Here is a 26,185-nt window from a genome sequence, read left to right as displayed (position 1 = left end):
AGAAAGACAAATACCGTATGATTTCACCCATATGTGGAATTTAAGAAACAAAACAGATGAATATAGGGGAAAGGAAGAAAAAATAAAATGAAAACAGAGGGAGGCAAACCATAAGAGACTCTTAACTACAGGAAACAAACTGAAGGCTGCTGCAGGGGAGGGGGTTTGAGGATGGGGAAATTGGGTGATGGTTATTAAGGAGGGCACTTGATGTAATGAGCACTGGGTTGCACTTATATGCACCTGATGATTCACTAAATTCCATCCCTGAAACTAATAATACAGTATATGTTAACTAAATTGAATTTAAATAAAAAATTTAAAAATAATAAATAATAATTTATAAAATTATTAAAAAATAATAAATAAATAATTTTAACTTAGCTGAGGGATACATGGGCATATGTGATGGCTAGGGAGATGATCCAATCCCGGCTGTGTAAATGAGGGAATAAACCTTGATCAGACACAATGTAAGAGAATGATCCTGACCTAGATCTGAAGTATATGCCAGGTATTACTATGATTTACTAAGATGGCTATGGGGCTAGAGAAGAAAAAATGGGAGCAAAAGTATATAGTCTATCTATGGACTTGGAAAAAAGGCCTATTTTGCTTGCTGTGTTCTCTACACATCTTTTTCTTCAGTTAATAACAAGAGAAGGATGGGACAGGGATGGGACAGGGATGTAGATGTTCAAATAACTGCTTTTTTTTTTTTTTTAAAGCACTTGCAATGTGCCAGATAATGTTCTAGAAGTATTTTACAAAAAGATATCACTTAATTCCTCAACAATTCCATGTAATAGGTATTATTTCACAACGAATTATACAGATGAGAAAACTGAGGCACAGAGAGGTTAAGCAAGGTATACAAGCTTACAGAGTGAGAGCCAGAATTTGAATACAGGCAAACTCAAGCGATATAAGAACAATGAGAAACACTTACTGCAAACCACAGTTAACATAAAACTGAACGTGTTTTATCTATTCTCTCAGATGATGAATTATTTTTTGTACTATGTATACTTTTGTCTTTTAAAAGCTTAGCAATTCATGTGATGTTTCTCAGTCTGATCTCCATTCCTTATCTGTCAACATGTTCTGGTAACAGCTGCAGGAACAACAACAAAATTCCTCTTGACAATTTACTGATTGGATTGAAATTAATCTGATTTTTTCATAATTATAAATTGATTTTGCCATAACATGCAGGATTTAGTTGAAGCATTTTAATTAAGTATTTTGAGCCTTCACAGCCTGAATTTCACTGGAAGGCATTCTTTTCCTAACCGGGCATTTCAGTGAAGTTTTCCCCAAGTTGAACTCAATTGAATTCACAAACTAAAACCAAGATCACTGCCAACCTGTTATCATGCTAGAGAGAAATGCAATATAGCCAGTTGGTTAAACAGTGGGTCTTCTCAAGTACTATTAAACTCTTTCTAAACTGGCTTGCTTTCATGAGTGCGTGAGAGTGAGAAAGAGAGAGGAAGAGAAAGAGACACTCCACTTAAACTTTAGACTTTCAAGCTCACTGGTATATTTGAGAGTACTGCACTTATTTTTCTGGATGATGTTTTTCTTTCTGGTAAGTGTGATGCCCATCATCTGTCACAGATTAAAACATCCAGGACCCTAAATCCAAGGACTAAGCCCTTCAGCAAACCATCAAAAGTTGTCTTAGCTCAGGACTGATGTATCAATCACTGCATGTGGGAATAATGCACTTATTATACCTAAGTATATAATAATGCTGCTCTATTACCAAACCCACTTATTTGTTGTGTCTACAAAGATATTGTGGAAAACTCAGAAAACACCTTGTTGATATCATCTTATATCCATGCCATTCATTTAATCATTTAGTGGTTTAGCCAAAAGAGGAAAAATAAAGTATTTGGGGTTTGGGGATGATTTTGTTTTTCAAGTAAACCTGGTTTGACTATTCATGTTCACCACCTGGTCTAAGAAATTCCAAATCATCTTTTTAATACATTGATCATGAAGAATTGCTCAGTGGGCTATCAGAAATGTAGTCAATGAGTCTAGGCTCCCAATTACCTAATTTAAAATCTCGAGCCTAAACCCAAATGAATACAAATGGGTTAATACTATCTCTATACTATATGCTTCAGACAGATTATTATTCCTAAAGCAATGCTTCTATCATGTTACTCTCTGTCAATAAATGAAGCTTAAACTAGGAAAATTTTAACTGCATATTTTCAATCTTCTGGAACCATCTCATTACCTGAAGTTTCTCAGGATAACTGATAATAGTTGAAAACATGTTTGCGGTTTTTCAATATTTTGGAAAACTTTCAATTGGGCCTGATTATTTGAACATATTTACCATAGTCAGATGCTTATTTTATCTATTTTATATAATGATTCAATGCCCTCCTTTTAAAAAGTTTTATTATGCAAGAAGTATGGACCCATTCTTCTAAAATCAAAACAATAACAATAACAAATACACTAAAAAGTAAAAGTCCTCTGTTCTACTTCACCTCTTCAGAAGCAATCGTATTTAAATATGTATAGTCAGAAAATAACATGTAATCTATGTAAGAATAGTATTATGGTTGTGGTATATAGTTATATGGAGAATTACTAAGTTTTTTTTTTTCACCCTTTGCACAAGTCTGAGATTTCTGGATTAGAAAGTATAAAACATAATTCCCCAGGTTTAATCCTTATAACTACAGTTGAATGAGAAATTTTTAAATCTATAACTATTTCTGACTTGCGTTGTGTTCAGGGGAAGGAAAAATGAACATCACTTTTAAATCCTTATAACTACAGTTGAATGAGAAATTTTTAAATCCTATAACTATTTCTGACTTGGGTTGTGTTAAAGGGAAGGAAAAATGAACATCACTTTATTAGCTAAAGTTTCACTATTGGTTAATATGTGAATAAGTGGAAAAGAGTCTATATATTTATATACATGGGAAACAACAGGTCATAACAGGACTTTATAAAGTAAAGGGGCATGTAAATGCATATTTAAATAAACCATGCTGGAATTTATCTCACAAGAAAAATAACTGCCCACCAAAAGAGATCAGTGAACTTGAGACCTACCTGTTGAAAATAAAACAAAAAATAAAATGGAGTCCAGTATCAGAAAGATATTTTTCCTAATCCCTGAGATGAATGCAAACAGAAGGAGTAAGAAGTAAGGTTAGTTCCAGGACAAGTGCTAAAATTAATTCTTTGCCAACATGTTCTTAGTTTGGATTTAAATCAATTCAATTAAAATTTTAGTAATTTAAATAGGACTTGAGTAGTAACCTTTTCCCCCTCATTTAAAAATTCCTAGTTTTAAACTGATAGTTTTATCAAGAAGTAGTCAACAAAGAGAAGAAACTGCAATAATCACCAACATTAATTAGATTTAAAGAATTTAGTAATGTTTGTTACTAAATGTGAACAAAAATAAGTTCATCTTTCCCTTTATATGTATTAGTTGTTTATTCTATCAGCAAATACTTATTGGGCACCTATTATATGCCAGCTACTGTTCAAGGCATTGAAAATACATAAGTAAACGAGATGGACAAAATCACTGTCCTTGTGGAACATAAACATTATACTGAGGAAGACTGACAAAAATATACATTAAAAAATTTCAGCTAGTGACAAATACTCTAAGAGAAACTGAAGTGGGATAAAAGGTTAGAGCATTACAGGTTAGAGGATATTATAAGGTCCTGGGAAAATTTCAGACTCTGAAATTCCTATAATTGACCACAGTAGTGATGAAAGTGTCACTTACTAAAAAGGACCCCACATTTTGTTCTCAACATAATCCCCATTTGTTTAACCATCCCTGTTCTCCAAATTACTTCTTGCAGATAATTGTTTTCTTTTTCTACCTAAGTTTTCCTTTTACATGTACAATCATTGTCTTGGTATATTTTTTTCATTAAAAATGTTCCTAAGGAGTACCTGGGTGGCTCAGTCGGTTGAGCATCCAACTCTTGATTTCAGCTCAGGTTATGTTCTTGGGACAGTGAGATGGAGCCCTGCATCAGGCTACCTGCTGGGCATGGAGCCTGCTTAAGATTCTCTCTCCCCCTGCCCCTCACCCCCACCATGCTCATGCTGACTCTCGCTCTCTCTCTCTCAAAAAAAAAAAAAAAAAGTTCCTAAGATAGCAATTCCAGTGATATATGTAGACAGTTTGAGACCTTTTGAATTCAGTATTAATGAAATAAAAATTCTTGATAGTTTGGCAATCTTGAATAATCAATGATGTTTATTTATAGAACATCATGATTAAAGGGAAAGAGCTCTGACAAGTATCTAGTGGTAAAGAATAACGATAAAATTAAAACTACAATGAGATACCACCTCACACCAGTCAGAATGGCTAAAATTAACAAGTCAGGAAATGACAGATGTTCACGAGGATGCAGAGAAGGGGGAACCCTCCTACACTGTTGGTGGGAATGTAAGCTGGTGCAGCCACTCTGGAAAACAGAATGGAAGTTCTTCAAAAAGTTGAAAATAGAGCTACCCTATGCCTAGCAATTGCACTACTGGGTATTTACCCAAAGATATAAATGTAGTAATCCGAAGGGGCACCTGCACCCCAATGTTTATAGCAGCAATGTCCACAATAGCCAAACTATGGAAAAAGCCCAGATGTCCATCACAGATGAATGAATAAAGAAATGTGGTGTATATATACATACATATATATATGTATGTATACACACACACACACACACACACACACAATGGAATATTATGCATCCATCAAAAAAGGGAAACCTTGCCATTTGCAATGACACAGATGGAACTAGAGGGTATGATGCTAAGTGAAATAAGTCAATCAGAGAAAGACAATAATCATATGATCTCACTGATATATGGAAATTGAGAAACAAGGTAGAGGATCATAGGGGAAAAGAGGAAAAAATGAAACAAGATGAAACCAGAGAGGGAGACAAACCATAAGAGACTCTTAATCTCAGGAAACAAACTGAAGGTTGCTGCAGTGGAGGGGGGTGGGAGGGATGGGGTGGCTCGGGATGGACACTGGGGAGGGTTATGTGTTGTGGGGAGTGCTGTGTATTGTGTAAGACTGATGAATCACAGACCTACACCCCTGAAACAAATAATACATTATGTTAATTTTAAAAAGTAAAAAAAATAATGATAAAATTAATTAACAAATTATTTGCTGATCTAGAGAAAACCTAGCAAAGGACAAATGCTGGTTTTGGTGTATGCATGTGTATGTGTGTCTGTGGGATGGTGAAGGGAGCAGGGGGAGGGAAATACTTGAGGGAATCTCTCAAATTCAAGGAGAGATTTTAACTTAAGACAAATACAGTTGGATTTCCATCAAGAATTGCACACAGGGATGCATTTATATAACTGTATTTCCTAAAGTTCAGAGCTTCAAAACACACTACTGTGAGAGAGAAAGCAAGTTATATTTTGTTTTAAAATATTAACTTACATAATGTAGTGACTTTTTAAAAAGAATGTTATGATAGAATAATCTTTCATGGAAACATTCTATAGAAATAGGTGAAAGTTTAAAAAAATATAGAATATGAAGGCACAGGAAATTGCATGAAATATTTTTAAAATGTTTCAAACCTCTGTCCTAACATAGTAGCTTGAGCTTTTAGTGACCAGATAAGATACAAAGAATAGACAGATAGATAGATACAGATATGAAATACATCTTGTGGGATAGAACACTGGCTAACAGACATCTCAGCTTCTTCACACTGCAGTCCCACCACTCCCTAGTGTGTCATCTTGAGCAACTTAAGTTGGTGCCTCAGTTTCCTCATCTCTAAAACGAGAATAATAGTACCTACCTCTTAAGGTTGTTTTCAGATGATCGTCAAGAAAAGTGTCTGACATATAAGCATCCCATCAAAGTTAGCTATGAACTCTCAACCACAATTTTCCCCCTAAAGTTACTTACTTTTAGGAAAACCTGCAGATCTTGAGTCTGAGTGTGCTGCAGAATGTCTTGCTGCAGATGTTTGAATATAGCTATACAGAGATACACTTGATAATCAGGACCAAGGAAAACACAAGTAGCAATATAATGGCAGATTTCTATCCAGTCTAAATAATTCCAAAAACACTGAGTTATCCATTGCAGGCAAATCTAGAAAAAAAGAAGTTACTTCATTAGAAAGCTTATAAAACCATACTTTAAAAAAGCAGTAACCACTAACTCACACAAAACTAATGAAGAGCTTGGCACATGATCCAAATGGAAAGACATCCTAGGATGCTTCATCTATTTGCTTAATGCGTGAGAAAACTTTCATGGCCTAGGGACTCAAGACTTAGAGGTAACTCACGGTGTTCATACTGCTCATATACGTATTGCTAAATGCCTTCTTTATTCATACAGTCCTCTTACCCACAACATCAGTCTGCTCTCTACAGATAACAAATGCTAACAGACCATTTTAATTCAGAGATGTTAGTTTTTTCTACCCTACCTATAATCACAGATGTATAATTATGCAGATGACAGATTGCTAAATGTTACATAAATGCAAATGGACTCTTGCTGAATCAAAAAATCATTTAAACCAAACAGGATTATATAACATAAAAAGTGGAAGTTAATGTAGAAAATAAAAGTGAGACTTTTACAAAAATCATTTATGTTACTCTTTGAGTAACATTCAGATTGTTCAGATTATAAAAGGAATACGTGCCCATTGCGGAAAAAAAATAGAAAGAGTAAAAAAAAAAAAAGCATAGTAACAGTGGCACAGTGATGAACACTGTTAACATTTTGGTACATCAGTGCTATGGGTGGAATTGTGTCTCTCCCCCAAAAGTATGTCCAAGTTCTAAACAACCCACAGTGCTTGTGCATGTGACACTATTTGGAAACAGGGTTTTTACAGAGGTAATCAAGATAAAATGAGATCACTAGGGTGAGTCCTATCCTAATATGACTGGTATCAGATAAAAAGGGAAAATGTGAACACAGAAACACAGAGGGAAGATGAAAAGACACACATGGGGAATGTCATATGAAGACAGAGGACTGGAAGATGGCATTTACAAGTCAAAACCATCTAAGGCTATCAGAACCTAGGAGAGAGGCATCAAACAGTTCTTTCCCTAGTGCCTTCAGAGGGAACACAGTCTTGCTAACACTTTCATTCTGGACTGCTGGCCTCCAAAATTGTGAGTCAATAAATTTCTGTTGTTTTAAGCTACCCAGTTCATACTGTTTTGGTACTGCAGTCCTAGGAAACTAAGATAATTACTTTCCAGTATTCTAATTTTCATTTATGATTTACAAATTACCATTGAAGAAATATTTCCTTTGTTGAATCTCTTCCCTTATACTTTTGTTTTTGGCGGTGGGGAGCAGGGAATGGGAACAGATATGATGGCTTATCTCAATTTGTCATAGATCTAAAAAACAGATGTACAAATCTTCCTTTTTTGTTCTATGATTTTACCCTTTTAAAGATATATTCTTGAATACTTTCTAAAACTCATTTTTTTAAGATCTGATTCAATATGGGGAATGCTGATTCTACCATTAAGTGGCTTCAACATGGTGTATTAGTCTGCTCAGGCTAGCATAACAAAGTACCACAGACTAGGTGACTTAAATAACAGAAATGTATCTTCTCACAGTTCTGCAGAAGTCTAAGATCAAGGTGTTGGCAGGGTTGGACCTCTCTCCTTGGCTTGTAGATGCCAATCTTCTATGTTTCACCTGGTCTTCCACTGGATATCTGTGCCCAAATTTCTTCTTTTAAGGACTGTAGACAAATTGGATTAGGGCCTACCCTAATGTATCTCATTTTAACTTACCCCTTTAAAGACCCTGTCTCCAAATACAGTCATTCTGAGGGTAGTGGTGGTGAAGATTATATGAGTTTTGGGGGTGGGGTGACACAATTCAGCTCATACCAGATGGTATTAATGAATTTTGTTTTCCCTATGTTATTACTTATGTCAACCAATAACATTTTAATTTCTTTTATATTATATTATAGGCTATTATAGGCATATCTTTCTATCTCATTTTCTACTCATATTTCCTATTATTGATAATGCCAACTACATATCACTAATATTTTCTTCTGGTTTTTTTACTGTAATTCCATTCTCAGGTACAAGATTTTGCTTTTATAAATATTATGAGCCCATTCTATAAGGCTCAAAACCTAGTCATAGAGCCTATGAGTTAAGTCAGTATTGAATTTTATCTATGAATGCCCAATGTTATCAACAGGTAGAATATATTTGATTTCCTTTTGTCCCAACTTTAGTCTTAGCACTAATAGGATTCTTCTCCCAGATCTTGACCTGCAGGGTAGCTTGGCATGCAGAGCTCATTACCAAACTTCCATTGCCCACATAATACGGCTCTACAGCACTGGGGAGAAAATATCTTCTACTCTTACTTTACTAGATAGGTTGAAGCAGTCATTTTTAAAAAAAACAATATTTTTAATTCCTTTAATGCACTGCTGCCTCTGTTCTTTGCTATAGCTATTAATGCCAAGCAACTTATGGCCATACTGTTAATAAAAATGAGTCTCTGGATGAATTAAGGAGAAACAAAAGAAGAGTAGAAATTCGTACAGATGATCCCTGCAGCCAGAAAAGGCAGTTCCCATTCTGCTGTCAGTTTTAGGGGTGAGTGACATGTAGACAGAGATGAGGGGTCACAGCATTTGTCCATCTTTTTCAGCAGCCTTACTGTTCTAGAGGTTGGACAGTGTGAAACTGCTGATCCTCAACTCATTTTGATCTTGAAACCTCACAACTTTATATGGTTCAAACAAAGATATCTGAAGTTAAAATATATGTAGGGAGATACTTATCTTTATTGGTTAAAAGAAAGCCACCCCAAAATCTGCAATTAGTTCTTTCTTATACATAGTTATTACTGCAGTTTTCTGGCATTTACATACATTCAAGCATTGTTTTCTGTACATTGTCTATTTTTCTTCCATTAAACAGAAATAATGCCTTTTTCTACATATGGGAAATTTAGGAAAGGAAAATGAGATTATAACTGAAAGCACTTTGAAAGTATATAAAGCACTATATAAATGTTACTCTATAACAAAGTACAGATGTTTATTATTCATTTAATATTTATCAAGTACCTAATATACAAACAAGCATTATAATTTTTAAGTGAACAAAAGACATTTAGTCCCTGCTCTCATAGAGCTGACACTCAAAGGGGAGATGTACACTTTTTAAATATATGTCCCTCTTCATTTGGCAGAAATTATATCAGCTAATCTGTGTGCAAGATGATTTAGAATCATTAAACTGTAATAGAATTCTAAAATCACATTCCCCTAGAAGACTGAGCAATGAGTCACAGTATTTAATCCTTAAGCAAATAACTTCTCTCTTTATAGAATGCAAAGGTTTGCAAATCAGCTAACAATCTAGAATTCTAAAAGGATAAAGGAAATAGTATGTGTCCAAGCAGAATGATAAACTCATAAAACATTTTTTATTATGGAATTTTTCAAATATATACATAAAAGGAAAAACAGTACATGAACCAGACCCATCAGAGATTCAAAATTTTGATTGGTAAGGTTCTTCAGCACATTTCCCGCTCCAGATTCCCCTTCTTTAAACTTTTTGAAAGAAATACATCATAAGTTGCTATAAATTATATCTGTGTTTGCTTTAAAACACACAGAAAATCTCAGTTACCAGTGGCATCAGTTTTTCTTTTTATCTATCACACAAGACAAAAATAATCTTAGAAAACCAGCACTACCACAAGTAATATGATTACTTAAAACAGTATTTTTGCTGTTCTATGTCTTTAGACAACATATCACTTCACACAGATTCCTGTGTTTTAAAGTGATTCTCATGAGTTTATACTATCCAATGTGTAGTTAGGTTCATTTGATTCAGTTTGACTTTGTATTCTTAGGGACAGAATTTGTTTATTTTGTTGGTTACATGTTTTTATATCACTATATAAAAAAATATTTAAATGATTCCAAAGTAAAAATATAAAAGTAAGGTATATTCCCTGACTCTTCAGCTCATTCCTTCCCTATCCCTATAAGCAATCGTTTAAAAAAATGTGGTATATTCTTTCATGTTTTTAATAAAACACATTTGTACATGCATTTGTATGTTCACTCTTTCTTGTATAAATGGTAACATACTAAACACTCTCTTTACCTTTTTATCACTTAAGAAAGGATCCTGAATATCACTCCAACACAATATACAGAGGTATTTTTCATTTTTACAACTGCATGGTATTCCACCACAGATAAGCCATAATTTTTCAACCAAACTCCTATTTATAGACGTTTGCAGTTTTTAGTCTTTTGATACTATAATCAGTGCTATAACAAACATTTGTATGTATTTTCAAATTTTTGTGAGATAATCTCCCGGATAGATTTCTATACATGAGATTGCTGGGTTAAAGGGTAAATGCACGTAAAATTTTGCTAGACACTGCCAAATTCCCTCTTATAAGTCCAAAGATGTACTGCATCTTCAAAACTAAGAAGCTGAGTTCTTCCATTCATCAAAAAAAATCAGTGATGAAATGGTTTACAAAGAAAGTGAAACAAACTAATTACATTTGTTTTTATAGTAAAACCAACGTTCTTTAAACCCAATTACTTTTTAAAACATTTAAATGGTGTTTTAGGCCTAGGTGTTTAGGTGTTTCTAAGTGATTTAGAAAATCACTTGTATGATATACATGAAAACGTACCACAACCTTCCTAGGAAATTCTGCTCTTCAACCATACTTAAGCTATTAAAGGACATTAAGATGCAACACTGAGATAAACATAATTATTTTATCTGAGGTAAATTATTCTCACTTGTATCTAGATCTAAAAAACAATCTTCAAAAAATTCCGTAAGAATTAAGTAAAAAAAGTTTGGTTAAAACAATTTTTTATGGATACCTGATTAAGTCAGAATAAGTATAAATTAAATGACCAAGTTTTATAACTCAAAGACAATGTTTTTACAACTCTTCTGGCTTTATTTTATTTGCTCTCACCATAGAAAGAATATTAGCAAAGAAAGAAAGAAAACTAATTTCAAAATCAAAAGATGTGGCTTCAAGTGAAGTCCTTGCTATCAAGGTAACCTCAATAAGTCAATTCACTGACTTCACTGATTCTGAATTTCTACTTCTGTCACATGAAGTAGTCAAAATTTTGAATGAGATAAGCTCTGGAAATACATCTTTACACTGCAAAGAGTTGTTATACATAAGAGTATTTCTGTTGTACTTCTAGGCAAGATACTATATCACACACCCAAAGAACCTCAAGATAAATCAGGCACACATACCTTTAAGGATCTTCAACTATTAAAGAGATAAAGGACACATCTGTGTCCTATTCCACAAGGCAAGATATAGATTTCTACTGGAAGTATAGAAACAATACACAAATTCAAATCTACTTGTAGTTCATTGAAGAAAAATTTTCCACTTGGACAAACATAAAGGATAAGTAGCTGACACAAAGATGTGGCAGAGGGAGAAAGAAGGTACTATTTCAAGTCATAACATCAGCAACATGAGAGGAGGGAAAGCCTGGGGAGATAGAGATACATATATAGATAGATAGATAGATAGATAGATAGATAGATAGATAGATAGATAGATAGATATAGATATGTAGACATTTATGAATAGAGCATGAATAAGAAACATTCTGCTTTGCATTTATATAATTCTGCATTTTCAAAAAACACTATGTCACAAAATATGAAACGTTAAGAATAGTTTTTTTTTTTAAATCCAGTCTTCATGATGGGAGGAGGAGAAAAAAACAGCAAAGGAGAAACAACCATGAGGTTTTTCTAAAGTATATTCAGAGGATTATCCATGTTAGCCCATTTGTGGACACAGTAGAGTACAATGATATGCAGAATAAATACACCAAGGAATTATAAGAGATAAATCATTAAAGATATGTGGTACTTCTTAAGCTAGGAAAGTTAAATAAAGTACAATAAGGAAAGTGTTTTACCAAAGGATAAAATTCGTCAAAAAGTTAATTAGAATATGTGATTTTTCTGTTCATTTAAAAAAGGAGGACTATATATTTGGAATTTCTATTTTCCACTCTCAGTTACTCTTAAACTCTAATCAACATATATTTCTATTTTAATTTTTTTTGTATTCTAGTTGAACATATATTTTTACTCTAGAGACATATGTATTTTATTTAGCAACCTACTCACAAATCCTTCATTAATCAACCAATCCCTTAGTGTCTGTAAATACACAACTTCAAAAAGCACTGCTCCTAATTAGATCAAAATGAATAAGCTTTGAAATACGAAATCTGTATCCAAATGATTACTTAAGCATCTACACCTATTCATTACTTAAAAGTTGTTTCATATTTTATAATTAGCAGTAAAATGGCAAATAATATCAACAAAGCAATGATATATATTTAAGGAAGAAAATGATTAGCTCACAAGAGCCATTAAAAAGGCATTTTTACATTAGATAATTTAAGAAACATAACAACATTACTGCTTGGAAATAATGCAGTGGGTTTTATTAGATAAATCTGCTACATATATGCAATTTCAAATTGATAAATGCCAAAATAATAAAAAGGTATCGAATTGATACAGTGAGGCCAGAGGTACTACAAGTTTCCCCACAGTTCATGGTAGTCTATTTTAAAATTTAAAGGATATATGTTAAGAACTAATAAATGATTGAAGGCATTAGACAACATATATTACTCAAGACTAGAATGGCAAAAAGAGCTCTCAGGAACATTTTGTTCCCTAGCTTGGATTTTTAGAAGAGTAGAAAGAATAGATTATTCAGCTTACAGTAAACATTTAGGTATCTACTTCCAACCAGAATTCAACATTTTATGATTCAAAATTTCCAAAAATGTTTTAGTACATGCCAAGTAAGAGCTACAACTGCTCAGGAAAGAATATTCCTTTTCATTACATGCAATTCCTTGTTATATTTAGACTTAATAACTTCAGGAAATTTAGAACTCAACAGGCACAGTAACCAGATGCAAGTAAATGTAATTACATGACATAAGGGCTCTTCAAAATAAGTCTAAAGGCACATTACCAAGAACTATATGGTCTAGTTAAGAGGAAAGGTTGCCAGGAGGACAAATCCAAGGAAATGCAACCATTGTTTACTATTAAGAAATCTATCAATGGTCACATAAACAAGTCACATAAACCCCAAGATCAAGATAACCTTAACCCTAGAGGAACTTGACAAAATTCAACATTCTTTTTTGATTAAAAGAAAGGAAACAAAATTCAATATTTTACATAAAGTAGAGGATTCTTCCATAGCACGACAGGGAATAATTCTCTTAATGGTGAAATACTAGATGATTTCTTAATAATTGTTCAAGTCTAAAACAAGCAAGCCACTACTTAGAATTATTCTGGAAAAATTACAGAATTTAATTAACAATGAAACAGAAATAAAATACATTACAAAATTGGAAAAAACACAAATCTAGAAAAAAATGTACGACCTAATGATTATAGAAAATTTAATGCCTTCACTAATTATTAACAGTAACCACAAAGGAAATAAAATTGAAAAAGATTTCAAGCTACACTACTTAGAAATATCTGTAATAAGAAAGATATTACACCTATATGGAAAAAATATACAACTTTAGTAAAATATAATACAAAGAAAATAAATGGAAAAACTTACTACATTCCTAGATAGAAAGGCTGAGTCAGTAAGGACATAAACTATAAATTACTTTGAGAAAAGTGAACATAATAGCATTTTATCCACATCCGAATGCCCAATTAGAAACAGGAAAAATCACTTTAGAGGGCATATAAAGGAATCAATAGAAATAGTTAAATTAGCTTTTTCAGGGGGAAGTTAGGAAGTGTATAACAGGCTGATTCTTACCAGCATTAAGACATAATATAAGGATGTAATAAGAAAAATGTAATAAATAATACAATAGTAAATACCTAAAAACACTAACAGCAAATAAGTAAGTAATAAATTACAATAGTAAATAAAATACATAACAGGAATTGAAGAGATTTGGGTAGTGGGGTTACTTTTAAAGAACATACAAATCAATAAGAAACACGCTAAGACAGGTAGGTAAGCAATTAAGAAGATTCAATATTAATTAGGCTATGGAATTACAGTCAACCTTGCTAATTTTTAAAAATTCACAAAATTTTAAAAAGAGAAAATGCCACCTATTAATTTAGCTATTAGTTTTGAAAAAGCCTAATACCCAGACCTGAAAAACAGATACTTTCTTCATTTCTGTTAGAAGAGTAAGATCAAAGCAACTTGATAATATGTGTCAACAGTCTTAAAAGTGTTCATATCTTTTGGTTGAGTATTTCTACCTTGTGGAACTCTGTTCTAAAGATTTAATTCTAAAAACAGAAAAAGGTTTAAGCTCTAAAATTTTAAGTTGTAGCCTGCTTTTAACAGTAAAAAACAATACACCCCTCCACCAATGAAGGACTGCCTATGCACAGGAGGCACTCCTGCATGTGACAAGCACAACTCCAGGCCCTGGAAAAATCATTAATCCTTCCCAGATCCCGAGAGCAGAAATAGAGAGCTGGGCTTTCTTGTTAGGTTAAGATACAGTATCTCAAATGCCAGATGTTCAGTCTTAAGAATTCTTACCCTCAGTTACCTCACTTAATCCTTACATTAGCCTTAGGAAGCAGATATTATCTCCATTAAAAAGCCTACATGTCATAGACTTCCAGAATGTCTATGTCCTTGAATAGTTGAACTTGAAATCTGAATGCCAGGAATCTACTATAAAGAAATCTGTATATTTTAACAGACTTAGGGGAAAAAATTCAGTTAGAAAAGTATGAATACTTATAAAATGATCTTATTAATTTAAATGTATTTCCTATATTTGATGAGAATTTAACTTTCTTTAAAGACACTGAGATCTGGGAGTTGAAGAAATGCTATTTCTTCTGGATTACCTGGGATGGTGCAAAACCAGACATGTGAAAAGCTGAAAACACAAGTGGCACCTCCACCTTCAGGAGCATTTCAATGTAGTGAGTGCTGCAAAAATATACTGGATGGATGCCAGATTCTATAGTGTCAGTAGCTAGGTACCTCTGCATAAAAAGGAGAAACAGAATTAATGAACATGCGACTAATGTAAAATAATCAAACCAATTTACCTAAGTCTTTTGCTTTGAGTTGCTATTTCAAAATTAATGTGGTGGCATAACAAGTTACTGCAAACATTATAATTATGTAAGCTAAAAAGTCAGAATGTTATAAACATTGCAGAAAGAATAAATCTCAATTAAGGCAATATTTATACCTTCCAAGACAAAGGAATAAAGTTAATACTGTAATTCAGTGCCTTGTGAAATGAAGGGGATGGCTGTTGCATGAAAGAATAAAAGTACGAGTACACAAGCAATAAAGCTTTACATTTCAGTACTTGAGTGTATTTCTAATATGCTGGCTATCCAGCTGGCTTTGGCCAATGATTCTATCACATTAAAAAGTTTTAGTTTGTCAACTCTTTGGGATATCTGCATAGTCCCCTTTTTCTAAGATAATATTAACCTAAATCTGAACTTGAGATACTAATAACTGAAATTGGGAACTCCATAAGAAATATATCACTAAAACTGGGAAAAAATGCATAATGCATTCCCATCAAAGTTCTTAGATCAGCTCTTTTCTATATATTTCTATAATAATTACATATTAATCTTACATAATTTATATATTTTATATTTTACATTTATTTATATGCCCATTTATATAGGTGTCGATATATGTACACACATCTTCCAAACTGGCATTTTTCTCCAATTTCTTCATAAAGTTGGTTATATTTTCAGTTTGGCTCTTAGGTACAATTTATGTCATCATGATCACTCTATAATACTTCAATGAGTGTTACTATAAATCCAATATCTAACCACAACATTTTAAAACAAAGAATAAACTTGGGAGGTATCATTTTATGTCAAGAAAAACTGACAGACTAGCAACTATACCCAATAGACTTATACTAAAAATTTATAATCAAATTAATTCTGAAGAATGGATAATTAAGAAACTTCTTCCAGAAAGGCATTTTATGTTCTTTACTGGGTAACTGTAATAAAGAAAATTAATGCTTTTAAATTAAAACAAACCAACTTATATATAACAATTATATATGAGTTAAAATGAGGATTTCTTTCAAACTTTATTGCTAAAGTGCTTTTAAGGATTTAGGTTTGAGTTATATACTAAAATTTCTGAAACCAGTAAGATGATTTATCAGTGGTTTTTCCGTTTTATCATTTATCATCATAAAGGACAATTTACCATTTCACACTGCATATATATTTATAGGAATATATATATAGAAATATATATTTTATGACAGGTTCTCAGAGATACCTCAGAGTACACACACAAAGAATTAATTTATATACTGATGACTGGAGACATACGATAGCACATTAAGTGGACATCTTATAGCCAACCTCAGGTGAATGTCTAGGACAAAAAATAAACTTTCTTGAGTAGTTAAAAATAATATAAACTTAGGGGCACTGGGGTGGCTCAGTCAGTTAAGTGTCTGACTCTTGATTTCAGCTCAGGTCATGATCACAGGATCATGAGATCGAGCCCAGAATCAGGCTCGTCTCTATAGCGAATTTGCTTGAGATTCTCTCCCTCCTTCTCCCTCTCCCTCTCCCTCTGCCCAAGTCCCACCTACCCCCCAACTCATCCCCACCCATATGCACGCATGCTTGCTCTCTCTCAGGTAAATACATCTTTAAAATATATACACACACACATACATAATGTATATGTATAGGTACATATACATTAACATATACATATTAAAATATATGTATATATACATACATATAAATATATAGTATTCATATATACATATATAAACTGAAAATTTGTATCCTTTATCTTCTTTTATGAAATATACATTTCATTAATGACTATTTGTACAGAATTAATGAGTTTAAAAAACACAAAAAAATCAACTTATACATATATATTAATTTTCAATGAAAGTTTAGGTAATAATTTTCTGAATATAAGCATAATAGTAGTGTAAGAAATGTATGTATAAGAAATAATTCTTATACAATGTCTTTTCTATGTTGTATTGAAAACAATATATTTGGAGTAGGTGTGTTTAGAGATGGAGACAAGAGATTAATTATAATTACACTCTCAGAAAAAACAAGCTATTACGTAATGGAGTCCCAAAGCTCAGGCTAGAGTTCTTCTACTCTTATAGATTACCCCGTGTTGGAAGAAATTATGCCATACATTTTTGTAACCAACATAACTCCCAGCACCAAGCCTTGCATAGAGTAGCTACACAACAAATTATTGACTGAATTACAAGAAAAGATGTTAATGATTGTACCTTGTAATCACAGTACACTCACTTATAATAAAAGTTTTATTAATTGGTCTATTAATTGCCACTACATAACTAATTTATAGTAAATGGTGTTCATAAAAACAGATCAATAATAACTCTGATCTACCTAAATACAACACAGTCTTCTGAATCATCAAATTATAAAGCCTGTTTGTTATACTTTTAGTGTTTTGATGTATTTTGCTTAGTCACAACTCTCTGAAAAGATGGCAACTTTTAATAAAGGTAACTGTAAGTAAAATTCAGAATATAGGATTAAGCACAAAACATGTAAGAAACCAGCATGTAATATATCATCTAAGTGACATAAAATAACATACAAACTATGCTAAAACTGTGAAAAAGAATATCAGTAAAACTTTTGGGTTGGGATGTACTAGAAAGCATCATAACAGGAAGCAAGGACTTTATAAAATAATACTTTTTAGAGTATTTTACTTTAGATATTAAAAATGAAAGACATGCGCCTTAAAAAACAGACCATAGTAAGCAGTCTTTTGGTTTTTCCCTTCCACTACTGGTAGTTCTGATGAGTCACTCTATTCCTGACACTAGAAAAATCTAGTTCTACGGAAATTAAATAGAAAGACCCTATGAGAAAGACATTCCATCCACAAATCTATATTCCATATTCAATGATGCTATCAAAATAAATCTAATAAAATCCAAGCCGCTAGAGTCCTGCCTGATTTCAATTTTATGGAAAGAAAACCTATTAGAGCACAACATCACTGTTATGTTAAAAATAAAATGTGTTTTGAAAAAGTTATATTAGTCACCGTATAGTACATCATTAGTTTTTGATGTAGTGTTCCATGATTCATTGTTTGCGTATAACACCCAGTGCTCCATTCAATATGTGCCCTCCTTAATACCCATCACTGGGCTATCCCACCCCCCCAAGCCCCTCCCCTCTGAAACCCTCAGTTTGTTTCCCATAGTCCATAGCCTCTCATGGTTCGTCTCCCCCTCTGATTTCCCCCCTTCATTTTTCCCTTCCTTCTGTCTAAGACTATCTAAGATTTTTAAAATCTTCATGTACAATTTAAGGAATTATTCAAATTCTGGTTAACAGAAGGAAAATATTCCACTGATTAGAGAAAAACTGTACACATTCTTTTGCCATTTGCTTCTGACTGTTCATGTGAGCAAATTTCGCATTATGCTTAAGTACAATTCTTATTCAGGAATTACATACAGTTATTTCAAGCATAAAAATATAAAATTTCAATATTTATAATATATTCCTCCTTGATTCTTTGCTTTTATATTCCTTATCACAAATACATACTGTAAAAACATGTAATACATAGTTTCATTGAACTCCACATATGCTCACGATCCCTTAACTTATTTATCCTTGGGTGCAATGTGATTGCACTGTCCATGTGCAGTATGTCATAGGAAAGGTTCGGGAAGTATTAGCCTATCTTGTATAATAGACAGTTTTCCCAAGTTGGAGATCTTAATAGCAGTAAGTAAAACAAAATACAGAAACGTTAGTAAATTGAGGGATGCTCTTACCTCTAAACTCTAAGATCTCATGAAGCTAGTAAAACCCTTTAAAAAGTCAATCAGAGAAAGACATGTATCATATGACCTCACTGATATGAGGAATTCTTTTAATCTCAGGAAACAAACTGAGGGTTTCTGGAGTGGTGGGGGGTGGGAGGGATGGGGTGGCTGGGTGATAGACATTGGGGAGGGTATGTGCTATGGGGAGCACTGTGAATTGTGTAAGACTGTTGAATCACAGACCTGTACCTCTGAAACAAATAATACATTATATGTTAAAAAAAAAGAAGATAGTAGGAAAGGAAAAAGAAGGGGGGAAATCAGAGGGGGAGACGAACCATGAGAGACTATGGACTCTGAGAAACTGAGGGTTCTAGCGGGGAGGGGGTGGGGGGATGGGTTAGCCTGGTGATGGGTATTAAAGAGGGCACGTATTGAATGGAGCACTGGGTGTTATAGGCAAACAATGAATTATGGAACATTACATCAAAAACTAATGATGTAATGTATGGTGACTGATATAATAAAATAAAAAAACAAATAAAATTAATACACTACAATAGTGTAATCAAAACTCATCATAGATTTCCAAACTCATCATAGATTTCCATATTCCACATAGAATACGTTGACAATTTTGACCTAATTATTTTCTTACACTGTAATTTAACTGATTCTAACAAAGACAATAAAAAAATTCAATAGCTCCTTTTACATATGTATTTTTTATAATTTACTAAATGACAAGTTTAAAATTTAATAATCCATCTATTATCACTAATCTTTCATTCAGTTACCATTAGATAAGACACCAAGCATTTGGGAAAATGTCAAATCTGTGTCTTCAAAGAGAATCAGACAAAAAGCATTCAGGTAGAAAATGAACATAAATTATTACGGACCCCTCTACAAATAAGATCCCAATGAATTTAAATAGGATTTGCCTTAAAATTTAACACACTCATTTAAAGACAGAGCAAAAAGTCTTACAGAAATATGTAGTCTTGGCAACCAAAGGAAAGCAGAGGTCAGAAGCCTGGAGAAGTGCTGAAGAAATCTGAGTGTTTTCTCTTTGTCCCCCAACATTATCATGAACAAAGAAGATACAAACCAGTCATGGCCAGCATAAGTCCCCTGCAGGCAGACTGAAACCACAGTTAAAGAACTTTTGCAATATTTTATCTTAGAAGATAAAATATAAGAACTCCATTAATCCTCATTTCCAGGATCCTGATCAGGAAAGAGATATTGATACCTAGTCCTCATTTTATCTTCAACCAATTTACAAGCTAAATTGCTGTTTACTTACATAAGTAAAGGAGGGCAATGGAACTAGTAAATGCAGAAAAAACTATCTGCTTTGTGGCAACATTTATTCAAGTCATTAAAATCATAGTATCACTTCTTTCTCTGGTTTAGGTTACCTGCTAAATTACTAAGATAATCAAATATTTAAAAATCCATACATTTTTAGAATTCAGTAATGCAAGTGGTCCGTATGCTTTTTTCCCTTCAAGTCAAACCTATTTCTGAAAAATAACCAATTCAAGTAAAATAAGTATATGTTCCATTGTTATTCTAGATTTACTAACTCTAGAATATTCTTATTCTAGATATACTAAACCTATTTTTAAAAATTTCTTATATGTATCTGAAAATATAGCCTAATAACTTTAATTACTCAGTTTAAGATTCAATAAGACTGAATTTAGTAATTACTACACAATTTAATAAAATTCATATTTAAAATAGAGAATACTATAAAGGTACATCATAACGAATCAGCAATATAGGTTAAAGTATTATTTTATTATACATGTGTTAAGGTACCCTATCAAAGAACTATGAAAAACACATAATGTTCAATTACTGTGAATCCACTCAAAAAGGATACGAAGAGCAGATTTTATGGAAGCTTGCTGCTGTTTCAGGAATCTCTCACAGTGCTTTAAAACCAAGGTAAGATCATTTTCTGCACTGTCTTTTAACAGGCTGAGAAACTTGCCATATCTACATTAAAAGCCCACAAAACATACAAAATGAAAAACATCAGGCTCTGCGTTGCAAATTCACTTTTTTAAAATCCATCAAGCATAGTCCTCTTGAGATCCCAAGGTTTTAAGTTTTCTTTTACTTCTAGAACAACTATGCTACACAGAACACTTATAGGGAGAGCTTAACACTCAATATATGTTCCTGATAATTATATCTGGATTAGTAGTAGTTATCTGCTAAATATTGACAAATTTAAAGGAAAATAAAACAGTGATGAGAGAACAAAATGTAGATACTGTAGATAAGAAGAATACAAGCATTTTTTCCTGAACTTAATCTAAAACATGCAATGTTGACAGGTTAGACTGACTGAATGTTAAGTCTAGAAGCAATTTCAGATTTCATCTAGTCCAAAGGTTTTGAGAGGGAGCACTTCCCCTGTTGGGGCCACTTGGGAAATTCATGGGGGCGTTTTTGATTGCATAGTGACTGGGGGCACTAACGGCAGTTGGTGAGTGATCGTCGGGAGGTTTGATGTGGGACAGTCCTGCACAACCACCTGCAAATGGCCTGCCTGTTATTTGCATGGGTGAAGAAGCTATTCATAATAATTTGAAACCAATTCTGTTTTATATAAGATCATATTTTTTTCTATATTTTTTATGACACACTGAATGCAACTATGTGTAAATCAGGGAAAGACAGTACTTTCATTGTTTGAAGCCTAAGACTTGTTCTCCATTTTGGAAAGTCACTTTGCCAGTGGCAAAACTCGAGCAGTATTTGAAGCACCAAGACACAATCAGTCTCTATTTGCAGCTGCCAAAGTCACAATGATTCTATATGGTTGACAGCTATGTCATATACTGTAGTTGGGCACAAACATTTCATTACAAATTACTTTCCATTTACTTCTTACCAATAAGACATTATATTGAATTTTAAAAATATGTGACTAGCTTGCTCATGTTATCTATGGATTCCATTTCAGAATAGAAATTGGACATTACAAAATAAAAAGCAGATATAGGGTCACAAAACAATGAGTGACATGCTTTATGCGATACAGATGGATTAGCCAGAATTACTATCACACTTTTCATTATAATGCTATGAATTTATAAAAATAGTCATTTTAAAAGCTTCCATATGCATCTTTTTTATAACTGATTCTAAAGATTACCCACTGAAGTAGGATGGAACTGTTAAGATTCCCATTTAATAAGCAAGAGAGGAGACTCACTCCTTAATTCACAGTCTGCTGTTTAGCTTATGTCTTTTGAAAATTACAATTTGAGTACTAAAAATTCAAACTACTATAATTGGTTAATTCATTTTTAACTTCAGTGTCTATCCTTAAGGTACTTTTGTACTCATCACCATAGTTTGACAATTAAAATCTATTATATTTTAGAAAATGGCATGATTGTGCTACCAATGTGCTGATTTTTACAATGCATTTTTTTTTTTTTTGGAAAAAACCTGTAGTCATAGAGACTTAAATGCACTGTAATTAGCCTCTGAAATGATAATGAACTATAACTGATTTACCAGCAGAGGTAATTAATCATGTGCCAATATCCCCAAAACAAAGTTATTATTTTCTGAATGATAAACTCTGCATTTAAAGTACACAAAATAGTCAGTTGTTAAATACTATTAAGCACATATCAGGAAGATAAAACAAATTCTAGAAATGCACATGGGATTTTTTCCCTATAATATACCTGACAGTCATTTTAATGCCAAGCTGCTGCACAGATGAAAGACTTTCGTTCTTCACATTTGCATCAGTAGCTAAAAACAACAGAAAACTGGGTTATAAAAATGTATAAAAGTCTGCATAATAATCACATTTTAATTGAAAATTGATGAAAGTAATATTTTTACATATTTTAATGTGAATTTTGAAAACACTGATGAATTTGTTCTTTTAAGAGCTGTCAGTTATATTTTCAAAGAAATTAACAGGAAACTTTTTACAAATAACTTTTCTCCTATAAAAATCATTTAAAAGCATATTAAGTACAAAACAACTAATTGTAGTTTTAAAGCAATCTATTTTTACTTGGGTCCCAGAACACAAAAGCTATTAACCACAAAATGATCTAGAACATTGTACTTTCATCAAGCAATGCATATATAAGACTTCAAATTACAAATATGTATAAGTATGGTTGTTCACTTCTTAAAGATTTAAACATGAGTGTCAAGAGGGAATAATCAGTATACTGCTTATAATGTATAACAATATACGAGGGTGGAGTCAAGAAGGTTCTTCCAGCAGGAGGATTTTCTTTGTGGAGCAGGAGTTGTGATCTACCAAAAATGAAGAGGCTATATGGTATAGAGGACAACAGGAGTGGTTGAAAATTTGGATTAGGTCTGGAGAACATGGATGACGCAGCTAACAGTGAATGCTCAATAGCATCATTAGATAGCACTGAGGGTTCTAGTTGTAACTTTCAATTTTGGCTAAAGAAACTATAGCGTGCATGTGCATACACACACACACACACAGTATTAAGGGAACTGTCCAAAATCACATATCTAGTGGTAACAAGGACTAAAAGCTGGGTTTCTCATACTCATGTCAGTAGTTTGTTTTTTTTTTACCTTCTATTACACACTGCTGCATCTCATCCTATCAGTATGATCTACTTAACTTGTGGGCTCATTCATTCCTTTTAATACACCTTTTCTGATAAAATAAGTGTGGAGCACCATGCTAGAAGCTATAGGGAATAAAAGATAAATTATACCTCATGCCCTAAAAGAACTTTCCATGTAGTGCCAGAGATAAAATTCGTATATAGATAACTCTGATAAAGATGTTTTAAAGGACTAAGTGGAACAAGAATGGTACAGATAAAGTGTTATGTGAAATCAGAAAGAGAGAGATTACAAAGAAGTGGCACTTAAATTGAACCTTAAAATATAGCTAGACTTAAGATCTACAGAGATAAGGAAGAACAACAAATTAAACATCACTGTTATCAAACATCTACTCATTGGACAAGCAATAATTCATCTTTTAGCACTCTTAGAAGTAAGGTACCCTGTTTCTCCTAGTCTCATGCCCCAGGAAGCCCTCATAATTCCAGCCAAACCAGACTGGTCTTTTACCTACCTAGACTGGTAATTGTCTTTAAAAATAAATTAATTAATTAAAATAAAATGAAATAAACTTAAGTGCTCAGTTAATTTCTTGACAAGCTACATCTCAGTTTTACTTATTCAGATCAGAACACAAACTTAGCAGTATTGTTACAGTTGGCCTATAATGAGCAGTGATTTTTTATATATCTTAGAATTCCTCCCTATTTATAAATCTAACTGTACTAATAGATTTACATTCTAGATGTAGAGATTGCTAAGGACAGCTTTGCCCCATTTATATGAGCCAGTATCTTTCTCCTAGACAAAAAAAAAAAAAAAAAAAAGATTTTCCATTACTTTATACCAAAAACATACATGTCACAAATTATTCTCTCACAAAATGGCCAATTTTTAAAACTATTAATCATCATTCATATGTTCACCATAATGTCAAGTTCTTAGTCTTATCAACAGCATTTTTAAAAAGTCAGCCATAATTTAAATAGCTTTACCAATGTCCACTACAACACAATCAGATTAAATTCATTTGGGTAGTGACCAGGAAGTTCTTTCTGTGTCAGTACCTGAATACAATTATGGTGATCCTCTATGTTATTATTAATTGTATTTTAATTTCCCAAGTTTAAATAATGTAAGATTTCAGTGCTGCAGTGTTGGTTACACTGGCTGAGTTTGCAAAATTTAAGTAGTTCCAATAAAATATTTTGGCTTTATACATTTCTATAGCCATGAAATAGACCTACCTCCTAGCAACTATCATAACAGGGTATTATAAGATTGATTTTTTAATTAGTAATATCATATTTTATTGAGGTATACCTTACATTCAAAGAAATATAAAGATCTTAAATGTATAGCTTAATTAATTTTGACAAATGCATACAAGCTGTATAACCCAGACCCCTCTAAGATATGGAATATTTCCATCATCTAAAAGTTCCCTCATGCTCTCTTCTAGCCAATTTCTGCACAGCCTTCTTCCCTAAACCAGCCACTGTTCTGATCACTTTCAGTTAGTTTAGCTTTACCTAGAACATCATATAAATGGAATCACACAATATGTATCTTTTGTGTTTTTTATTTCACTTAACACAATGTTTTGAGATTAATTCCATGTTGTAGCATGTATCAATAGTGCTTTTTTATTATGAGTAGTATTCCATTATGTAAATATGGTAAAATTTGTTTATTCAACATATATCCTTAAATTCATTTTTTTGGGACATTTGTGTTTCTTTTTTTCAGATTTTGACTTTCATGAATAAAGAGCTCTGAACATTCCTGGGCAAATATCAAAGGTGAGCTATTACCTTACACCTGTCAGAATGGCTAAAATAAAAAAGATAAGAAGTTAACAAGTGTTAGTGAAAATGTGGAGGAAAAGGAACCCTTGTACACTGTCGGTGGGAATGTAAACTGGTACATCTACTGTGGAAAACAGTACGGAGATTCCTAAAAAAATTAAAAATAGAAATACCATATGATCCACTAATTCCACTATTAGGTATTTACCCAAAGAAAATGAAAACAAACACTAATTCAGAAAGATACATGCACCCCTATGTTTATTGTAGCATTATTTACAGTAGCCAAGATATGGAAGCAATCTAAGTGTCCATCCACAGATGAATGGATAAGGAAGATGTGGGGTGTGTGTGTGTGTGTGTGTGTGTGTGTGTGTGTGTGTGTGTGTGCATGTGCACGCATGCACACACACAGGAGTATTATACAGCCATAAAAAAGGATGGGGTAACAATGCCATTTGTAACAACATGGATGGACCTAGAGGGTATTAGGCTAAGTGAAATAGGTCAGACTGAGAAAGACAAATACCATATTATTCCACTCATATATGGGAAAAAAAAGAACAAACAAAAAGCAGAATCAGACCATAAATACAGAGAACAAACCGGTGGTTGCCAAAGGAGAGTGGGGTGGAGGGTTAGGCAAAATAGGTGAAGGGGTTTCAGTTATGGAATGCATAAGTCATGGGGATAAAAGCCACAGTATAAGGATTATAGTCACTGATATTGTAATAGCAACGCATGGGGACAGATAGCAGCTACACTTGTAGTGAACACAGCATAATGTATAAACTT

General features: G+C 32.8%; 1 protein-coding gene across 4 annotated transcripts in view; it reads right to left on the bottom strand.

Annotated features, from left to right (window-relative positions):
• Positions 1-26,185, bottom strand: part of TBC1D32 (TBC1 domain family member 32) — a 196,732-nt gene that overhangs the window by 7,045 nt on the left and 163,502 nt on the right. For 3 of the 4 annotated variants that reach the window (XM_028117067.2, XM_028117066.2, XM_028117068.2), the window contains 5 exons: positions 22,694-22,763; positions 20,866-20,981; positions 19,962-20,116; positions 15,004-15,144; positions 5,960-6,148 (listed from right to left, as the gene is read on the bottom strand). In XM_028117067.2, the coding sequence (XP_027972868.2) occupies positions 5,960-6,148; positions 15,004-15,144; positions 19,962-20,116; positions 20,866-20,981; positions 22,694-22,763 (671 nt within the window). Of the gene's footprint in view, positions 1-5,959; positions 6,149-15,003; positions 15,145-19,961; positions 20,117-20,865; positions 20,982-22,693; positions 22,764-26,185 lie in introns of those variants that run through there. The other variant, XM_028117070.2, reaches the window with a different exon arrangement.

Source organism: Eumetopias jubatus, unplaced genomic scaffold (genome assembly GCF_037043125.1).
Source record: "Eumetopias jubatus isolate StellerSeaLion01/CBP00866 unplaced genomic scaffold, mEumJub1_p1.0 scaffold_6, whole genome shotgun sequence".
Classification (NCBI taxonomy): Eukaryota; Metazoa; Chordata; class Mammalia; order Carnivora; family Otariidae; genus Eumetopias; species Eumetopias jubatus.
Note: the sequence above shows the minus strand (reverse complement) of the source record. Positions and strands in the feature narration are given on the sequence as shown.